This window comes from Pteropus vampyrus, unplaced genomic scaffold (genome assembly GCF_000151845.1).
Source record: "Pteropus vampyrus isolate Shadow unplaced genomic scaffold, Pvam_2.0 Scaffold181, whole genome shotgun sequence".
In the NCBI taxonomy this organism is placed as follows: domain Eukaryota; kingdom Metazoa; phylum Chordata; class Mammalia; order Chiroptera; family Pteropodidae; genus Pteropus; species Pteropus vampyrus.
This window is the reverse complement of record NW_011888962.1, coordinates 3314922-3324660: the sequence shown is the minus strand read 5'-3', so window position 1 is coordinate 3324660 and position 9739 is coordinate 3314922. Positions and strand designations below refer to the sequence as shown.

At 40.3% G+C, this 9739-nt stretch overlaps 1 protein-coding gene across 1 annotated transcript in view; it reads right to left on the bottom strand.

The window, feature by feature from the left end:
- The window catches only part of ANKRD55 (ankyrin repeat domain 55), a 90808-nt gene that overhangs the window by 40435 nt on the left and 40634 nt on the right, over nucleotides 1–9739 (bottom strand). Inside the window, exon 5 of the mRNA XM_011371049.1 lies at nucleotides 7945–8054. Within this exon, the coding sequence (XP_011369351.1) occupies nucleotides 7945–8054 (110 nt within the window). The remainder of the gene's footprint in view (nucleotides 1–7944; nucleotides 8055–9739) is intronic.

The following is a 9739-nucleotide window of genomic DNA, read 5'->3' as shown; positions in this document are numbered from 1 at the left end:
TCTAGAGCCAGACTGCGTGGGATCACATCCCAGCCTTGTCACTGACCATAGATAAATATATGCCTTACTGCTAAAATGTAGCTGAAACTTATTGGATTTCGTTAACCAATGTCACCATGAAATTAACTAATTCACTAATTAATTACTTTAAAAAAAAAGCTGTTCAGGAAATGCTGTTAAACCGTCAAGTTTGGAAACCTCTGAGAAAGGTATTGAATGGCTTAACCAAGGGATACTCATTGTTATGGACTGAATTGTGTCTCCTGAAAATTCATAAATTGAAACTCTAATCCCCAGTGCCTCAGAATGCAACTGTATTTGGAGACAGAGCCTTTAAAGAGGTAATTAAGTTAAAATGAAGCCGTTAGGGTGGCCCTAATCCAATGGGACTGGTGTTCTCATAAGAAGAGGAGATTAGGACATGCAGAGAGACATCAGGGGTACGTGCTCACAGAGGAAAGACCATGTGAAGAGACAGCAAGAGGGTGGCCATCTGCAAGACAAGGAGAGAGACCTCAGAGGAAACCAACCCTTCTCATCCCTTGATCATGGAATCCCAGCGTCTGGAACTGTGAGAAAATAAATTTCTGTTGGTTAAGCCACTCAGTTTGTGATATTTTGTTACGGTAGCCCTAGCTAACTAATAAACTTGTCAAGATGATAAAGGACTGTCTGTAGGGAGACAATGAAGGAAATTCAGGAATTATTTTTGGAAGAATTATTTGAAAAATGAAATGGTTTTCCCTCCTTCCACGTCAGATTTTCATTGTCTTTCAGCTAAGATGACATCTAAAGTTTTAAGTATTAAATTGCTGCCTATGATAGAAGAAAATAAAGAGGGACTAATCATATTACATTAGTGGTAAATATAAGGAGAGCTTGAATAAGGATGGACTTCTGGTTATTTGCTGTGGAAGTGAAATCCACAGCAAATAACCAGGCATCGTAAGGTTTAAATCCAGTCTTATCACTGTCTTTTGGGATTTAATTCTGGCCTCACCTCTGCATGACCTCTCTGAGCTTCAGTATCCTCACTTATGTAATAGATATAATAACAGCAGTAGTGGTGAGGATTGAATAACATAACAGGCCTAAAGCTCCTACTACATAGTCTTTAAAGGAATGGTGGCTATAACTGCAAGCAACACATTTCTGGTTTAATTTCTGAATTCTAGAATTCCTTTGAGAGATGTGAAGATGCTATAAAGATAATTGCATTTGGGGTAACACTGATTTATATTTGTGATTATATTCCACTGCTGGATATATTTTCCCTTATAACTGCTTTAAGGTGGTGATGGGGTCACCAGTGACTGTCTCTCTCTCTGTCTCTCTGTCTCTCTGTCTCTCTCCCTCTCTCCCTCCCTCCCTCTTCCAATATTGGCCATTATTTAATCTCTGGGGCTCATTTGGTCTGGGAGATAGTGGGAGGGAAAAGAAAGAAGTCAGCTGTGGGCCAATCTGGTTATCCTCAGCTAACCCTGAGAAGACTGAGATCATCTATTATCTGTAGCAAAACAGAAGTGACTCCAGAGCAAAGTGACCACAATGAGGGAAGTAGAGCCCCTGTCATATCCTGGGTGGGCATCCAAAGACCATGGGATAAACTCTGTACCTGGATATTTCTCTATTTGCCTCTCAAATCCATTTTCTGCCCTGTAATGTCCTGCTCTGAGGTTGACCTCCAATGACTTCATCATCCAGGCTCCCTTGCCTTCTGACTTCCCACAGGCCAAACGCAGTGGGAGGATTGGCAGTAGGAATCAGGGAGCCACTTCCCTTCCTGATAATGACTTTTTTCCCTATATTGAAGGCCCCCTCTCCTACAGCCACAAGTATAGTTCTACTGCCACAGCTCTCAGCAGGTTCCAATAACAGCTCCCTTCCTTGTGCCTTTTGGTCTAGGGGTGGAATATTTTCCTGCTTTTTGGGAGGGATGGGAGTGGGGATTATGACACCATATTCTGGTTAATTTTAAACAATCTTTCATTGAACTTTCTTCAGTTACCTCTTTTAATATTCCATGTCTTCCCTGTCATGACCCTGATTATTGATATATGCCTGTTTATATTGCTTGATTCCGTTTGATTCCTAAGTGTCTAAAACTCATTGATCTTCAATGCTGGACACAAATTTACAGTAAAGTTCTCTCTCTCACTTCCTCTTCTCTCTCTCTCTCTCTCTCTCTCTCTCTCTCTCTCTCTCTCTCAGAACACACTGCCTGCCAACACCATCACACATAGCCTTGGTGATCCAGCCTCATCTAGAAACCAGGTGTCTAATTGCCACTTGGTGCGTCCTCACCGTTTTGTGAACAGAGGTAGTCCACTAGATACCTGTCCCACATCTATCTTAATTACCAGAGGACTTACAGATGTCTTTTGTTGTTGATGTTGTTCTTTCAGAACTCCTGTTTTGTGCTAAGATAGTCCAGGAGTATTTCTCCCACAACCCGCCAGCCCAATCACCTATTAGCACTCTGTCTTGCTCTCAAATCTCTAGGCAGCAATATAAGACTCATCTCATCCTAGGTACCAGGACAACAGGCACAGATCCCAGACAGGCAGGATGGTGAGTTATAAAACAACAGATGCTGGAGCCAGACTGCCTCAGTTAGAATCCCTGCTCCATTACCAACCAGCCAGTGATCTTGGGTAAACGAGAAACTCTCAGTGCCTACATTTTCTTATCTATAAAACAGAGGTAATAATTACACCTACTTCTTGAAGATTTGTTGTGACTTTAAATGAGACAATGCATATAAAGCACTTAGAATGATATTTACATGGCATAATAAGTTCTATATAATGACTAATTTGTTAAAAGCTCTTGCCCTTTATATTTTGGGGGACCCTGGTTACCACTAGTGATTGGTGGGCTGGAGAGAGACCAGCTGGACATATCCTGGGGGCAGTTTGTTTCTGTGGGCTTCTCTGTTTTGCTGGTTCCTTGGGCTCACAGCCCTGGAACTGGCCAGCCCAGCAAAGGATGGGGAAAAGGGTCTTCAAGCCAGCTAGCCACCTGCCCTCCTGTTCCCGAAGCTGCCTGGAAATGACAGCACGCTGTAGTGAAACATCTGCCCACAGAGTAGAACACATCACCTGGTAACTAGAGAACAGGACCCCAAAGAAATGATTTCCTTCCTCCCTCTGGCTGTAATCAAAAGCGATGAAAAGAGGCAGAGCTGCTGGCACTCTCTCTGGCAGGGAAAAAAAAAAATCTGCTGGTAACCATGGAGACCATGAAAAAGACCTTCAGGGAGCCCTGTGGCTGCTTTCAGAAGAGATCACTGCTTGCCTTCCAACTCTAGCATGCGCAGCATTGTACAAATACAACCCTGTTCTCTTTGGAGATTCGACTTAATGATCATGCCCCCTCTTTCACAGAGGTGCCCTCTGAGTGTCCCAGCCAAGGAAGCAAGAAAAGCCATGGGGAGCTGAAAGGGAGAAAACCTGGACCTGCTGAGAAGCTGAAGGTTCAAAGCAGGAAGGGAAATCGTGAGATAAATCCTATGCCCCTTTGCTTTTGTCCTTCCGACTCGCCTTCCTGTTCATAATTATAAATCACTTATCCTTGCATCAGTTTAGATCTCCACTGAGTTGTAGCTTAGTGAAGGCTATCTATGAGAACTGACTGGTTTGCTAGTGAATTGTCTCCATCAGAAAACCAAATCCCTCTGGAGGCAAAAGGCTAATTGAAGTGTCTCCCAGTCTTGTTTATAAGCAGCTTCAGTTTGAGGCTTTGTTCTAAATAACCTCCAGCAAACTTTGAGTGGAAGGAGCATGCTTCCTAACAGTTAGTGGATTTTAAAACGAGTATGAATACCTGAATACAAGGCCACAATGTGACCTATACATATGCTTGTGATTAGGGGAAAAATACATTAACAAAGGTAGGAAAATGAGTTTCGGGGGAGCTGAATGGTTGAGTTTGATGTTCACTGGGTTCTTCTAGAGTCTAGCAACCATCTATGTCCCAGAGTGGATACGAATAGGAGCACAGTTCATACCTTGATGGCATTTATAGTCGATGTATACGTGTCAGTGGGTGCAGGACTGCACGTGCGTGCGCCTGTGTGTGTGGACCTGTGCACACTAAAGTGAAGAAGTTGAGGGTATGAGCTGGTGGGGTGGCAGTAGCGGGAATTCATTCTTTAGTACTAGATACATAGTATTTCTTTATTTCCATCTATCTTCCGTCATCATGATTATGGTTATTATCATTGATATCACCCTCATCATCACCACTACTTACTGAACACTAATAATTGACAGTGTTCAGTGTATTCTTCACATTTTCTCATTTTTTTTCCTGCCTACTTACCTATGAGGCAAGTACTGTATTATCCCTATTTTTCAGAAAAGAAAGTGAGCTGAGCCTTGGCATGTTAACTTGCCCTGGATAATGTGGTCGGTAAGAGATGGAGCTGGATTCAAACTCAGTCAGTCTGACTCCTTAGCTGGCACTTCTGGCCATTTCTTTCCTCAATCTCAAAAGGATTTCAGGTGGTTTTCAGATACATATAGTAAAACAAGATTACAAGTGATGAAACTAGGCAAAGAGAAAAGAAGGGCATGGCAAAGACGATGTAATTATGGTTCTACATGTATGCCAGAGGTGGGACACAATTGGACTTGGAGGACTTTGAGATTTCCACACAACAAAGAGAAAAACATGATCATATGTCACAGTGTCCACACAATATAAATAAAAAATAACTTATTGGGAAAAGCATAGCAATTCCTTTTCCAGTAATTTTTTTTCTTGTTAATTCTCGTAAAGGATTTTTGGATGCTATAATGAACAAAATATTTCCTGACAATGAGATGATAAGAAGTTTCATAAGGCTATTTCTTATAGGGCCTCTCAACGTAAGCAGAGGGTTAATGACAAAACGTGGCCATTAAAGTAAGTTCTACAGGGTCTACAACAGTGAATCCTGGGAGCACAGCAGACACACTGCTAAGTTACTTATTAATTATTTATTTTCTTGGCGCTTCAGTTTCCTCATCTATAAAATGGGGATACAGATATAACCTACCATATAGATGTGTGGTATGGATTAGATGAGACAGTACACGGAAAGCGCCCAGGACATGGTACATAGTCAGCGCTGTTTCCTCATCATCACTGTTGTAAGTGCAGACCTATATGCTTTAGTGGTCGGCCAAGATGGCCCGAAGTTGCGTTCACTTTGGAAAGTTAAGCAGTCAAACAGGTTTGCATGGCCTAATGAACAGTCATCCCTTCTGCATTATGATTGTAGGATTAGGAAATACTCACAAGCCAGAAGATTTTTTTTTCCCCCTCAGAAAGCAATTCTGAGTTCATGCTGACACCTAAGTGGGTGTGTGAAGGCCAACTTCTCTGCTATGGAGCACGGCACGATTAGTTTCTGCTTGAAACATTTAATACAGATGTTATCAATCTCTGTGCGGCCATAAAATTTCTCAGTAAAATAATGATAAAATATCTAATTTTAAGCAATGTAATTCCATAGAGGCTCCTTCAAGGCAAGCTAGTTTAGAACGTTCTCTAGGTAATAAAACCAGTTGATTTGCTATGTGGGTTATTAAGGTCTAACCTAATTCATTTTTGGAGAACACTGACCAGAAATGATGATTTTGGTTTTGGAGTAGTTAATCTTAAACTTTGGATTTTATTAGTTATCATAGCTGGCATTACCATAACTAAAACAGGATTTTATCTTCTAGGATCAACTAAGTATCCATTTAGGACAACAAAACTACATTATCAGCACACAGAAGGATGTTTATTTTTCTGACTTCAGCTCTTCTGAAGGTGGTGGCTGAGTCATTAGGTACAATTTCTAGAGAAGGGGAAGCCAGAACTCTGTGTTATCTCAGTTACAGTAATTTAATGTAGATCCTAGAGAGTCTAGTGTCATTGCTGGGCATAATAAGAAATAGACTAACAGGTCCACATAAGAGGAAGTATAGTTGGATTGGTTTTTTAATTTATTATTGCAATGATTTCAGATAATGAGGTTAATCTACAGACCAAATTGACCTTGAGTGTGATTTTGACTGACAAGGCTTAGTTCATCCTTGAGGTGCAATGGCTTGATGGCAGAGACAGCTTTTCACCAAAATTCATGCCCCTCTTTACCGTATTGGAGTCATTCTTGGTAGGTGGATTCTTGGTAAATGACTAGTCATTTACTAATGGAACGCGAGCCGAAGTGAATTGTGTCATTTGCATGCTGAGGTTTTAAAGAAATAAGTGAGGCTTCTCTATTCTCCTCTTTCTCTATTTGCAGGCTGAGCAAAGAGGATTCTGTGATCCTAGGGGATGAGAAAGCCAGAGATGGAAGAAGCTTGGGTCCATGAATCACCATGTGGAGGGGAGCCACCCTTCTAACCAGGAACAACTACAATGAGCAAACTTGTATTGTGTTAAAACATTGAAGCTTTGGGCTTTATTTAATATGACAGCTATAATTACTATTAAAGTAGGCATTTATCTTCCAAGTCACGTAGATTTTGAAAAGACCACTTTGAGTGAGGCAGGTTAAGAGTTATGAAGTATTGTAAATCAAGGCAGAATAGTCTTAAAAGATACACTAAACATTTTCAAAAGATTACTTTTTGAAAAACAGTATGATTTTATGACTAAATATTTTTGTGGGTTGTCTAGAATTGTCATCCTTTCTTTTTTTCCCCCTAATTCATCAAAAGGACTCATCCCTTTATGATGTCTATTGATTGTTAGCTCTGAGATTGCTATTTCTTTTCTAAACTTCCTTGTTTTGTTGGGCTTTGAGTAAATCCTAGTTTTCTGTTATTCCTGGATTCAATCCAATGATAACAAGAGGCAAGGCTTGGTTAGGAATAGTCTTGGAATTTTCCAAGCCCTTTTATTTTAGTGTAAAACATATTGAAATGAAAAAATCCTGTTATCTCTCAACCTGGAAGAGGCCTTGGTCTCCTCAACTCCCACAGAGCTTTAGTTTTAGTTTTGGACGCAGGGCATAGAGGATGAGGCACCCAGTATGTGCCCCTTGTGGTGTTGGACTGTGGCCGAGCTCTTGAGAATGCTCAATTCCTGTCAGAGTCATGTTCTGTGCAGCTGAAGCTGGGGAAGCACCCAGAATGTTGTTGATTCCATAACTGGAAACGCTATTACCAGCTGCTTGGAGGGGCTTTCAAGAGATTAGAGACCGAAGCCATTTAAACACACAGGATTGGGGAAGCTACGCTTGGTCTGTATAAAATTTTTTCCTCTGTTGCTCAATTGTCTTAAAAAAATGTGATCTTCTCAATCATCCAATTTAGTTGAGTATGTTTCTTCACATGGTTCCCAGCAGCACACTCTTGGGTTTCCTTCTAACCCGCCGGTCTCCTGTCTCAGTCTCTCTGCTGGTCCTTTGCCTCGTTTCAACCCATAAATGTTGGCATGACCCTGAGTTCAGATATTAAACTTTCTGCCCAGTCAGTACTCTTTTACCTTGTTTGATTTTCTTTGTAGCACTCATCACTATTTTAAATTTTCCTACTTATTGGTTTAGGAGTGTGCCATTTAACTCCGCTAGAGCATCAGCTCTCTGAGGTCAGAGTTGCTGTCCTGCTTACTGTGGAATTACTTAGGCCTAGAACAATGCTTTGCCTATGATAAGCACCCACTAAGTAGTTATTGAGTTAATAACTGATTAACTGGATGAATATATGAATTCAGATGATGACAAATAGCCTTTCTTCTTAAATCAGATTAGGAGAAAAGGGTTTGATCAATTAGAGTTTAGAATTATTCCAGGATGTTTTATATTTTGATTTATTAAGAAGTAGTCCTGTCTGCTCCAACTTAAAAAAAAAAAAAAAAAGGAGAGATTTTGTTTTTATTTGCCCCAGAGGGTTGGATTAGATGACCTTCTAATCCAAGTGGGGTCCTTCCCAGCCTGAGTGTCCGGTACACCTGGCTACTTGCCTCACATCGGGTTCAGCAGTGGCAGCATGCAGTGGCAGACGGCCATTCTTATCTGGGATATTGTGTTTGGCACCATTTCTGAGCAGACTCACACAGCCTTCCAGCCAGCCCTGAAATATGAGAACAACCGCGTCGTTATATAACACAATCTCACATCACATAGTCCAACAAACTTTCCCTAGTTTCCCCCGCCCCCTTTCTTCTTTGGTTTGGCTAAAAACATATTTTATTTGACTTAAGTAATTAAAGCACAATTCTAATTTAGACAGAGGGCTGAAGGTCTTGAGGGGTGGATTCCCAAGTTTTCTGGAGGAATTTTACCCAGTCAGATGTAGAATTCCTCGACTCTCTCTTCTTTTTCTCCCTCCCCATTTCTAGGGCTACTCATTGGTATTCTCAGTTCCTAGGGCATGTGATAGGGGGGGATTAATCAGTTCTAGTCTCTCATTCTATGTGCTTAGCTTCAAATCATGCTCGTCAATGGTCTGACCCGAATGCTATGCTCTAATTCCAAAATTTGGGCTCACGTGTCATTCTTGAGCCCCAGCCTCCACTCTATGCCTCAGTTTACGTATATCTGATAAACAGGCCTTGGTTCTCCTTTCCACATTCCCTTTCTAGTAACCACAAGGACAATATCTTGCTCATTCTAGTCAGTCCTTCTCCTAATGCTTAGAATCCTAACCTGAGTCCTACTTCACCTTGTTGATTGATTTTTCTGACGCTGATTTTTCTGACACCTTCTAAGGGTTCACCATTGCTTTGCTTTACTCACTTATAAATTCCCCAAGAAACTTCTTGTGAACTCGTTGCTGTCTACTAATTCTCCAGATTGAGACTGATATTGCCACATTTCAAGCTTGTCCTCTCCTTGGTTAGCACTTATAGCTGGCTTATTTCCCCACTGTCTCTCTCATTTCGAAGAGCAGATATAATTGCAGGCTGGTCTCCCTTTCTGTTTGATAGTTCTTTAAGTAACTGACCCAGTCCTCCTGATAATCAAATTTGGCTCATCTGCCAAGGAGAATGTCTCCTACATTCATTCATAACCACTTGGGTTACTCAAAAAAAAAAACCAAAAAACCAAAAAAAGAGAGATTTGTACGTAGATGACTATTATTAGTCATTAGTAGAAGACTAATATGATAACATTCTCTCCGGCCTTCCTCCATTCATGTATAGTTAAGCCTCCAAATCACTTGGTGAGATGAGAAAGATGACTGAAGGTTTTCCTTCACAATATTGGAATCAATAAAAATCAAAATGTTCTTAAATGCATGGAGAAAAAGAAAGATAATGATGAAAGAATTTTTTGGTTCTGAAACGCCTGGAAAACTTTTCCAACAAAAGCGCAGTAAAATTCATAGGTTATAATATTGAATATGGTTTTGTAGAGTTAACCAATGATATCTAAATTGTAAGTAGAAGCAAATATTTTTCAGTCTTGACTGACTCATAGTTTACTAATGTAGTAAATCTGGTTTTAGTTGCAAATGTCAAAGTCATCAAGTTCTCTCATTAAGAGGGAAAAACATGATCAAGAGATCTGAAAGAAAGGCACACTAGAGAAAATTCAGACTTGCCAAATTTTAGAGTTGCCAAAATTTTACAGTTTTTGAAAAACAAATCTCATGGAGGAGGGTCTGGAAAATTTTTATCATTTTGCAATATTTCCTGGAACTACATGTACATTTGGCTTTCTTTCTTTCTTTCTTTCTTTCTTTCTTTCTTTCTTTCTTTCTTTCTTTCTTTCTTTCTTTCTTTCTTTCTTTCTTTCTTTCTTTCTTTCTTTCTT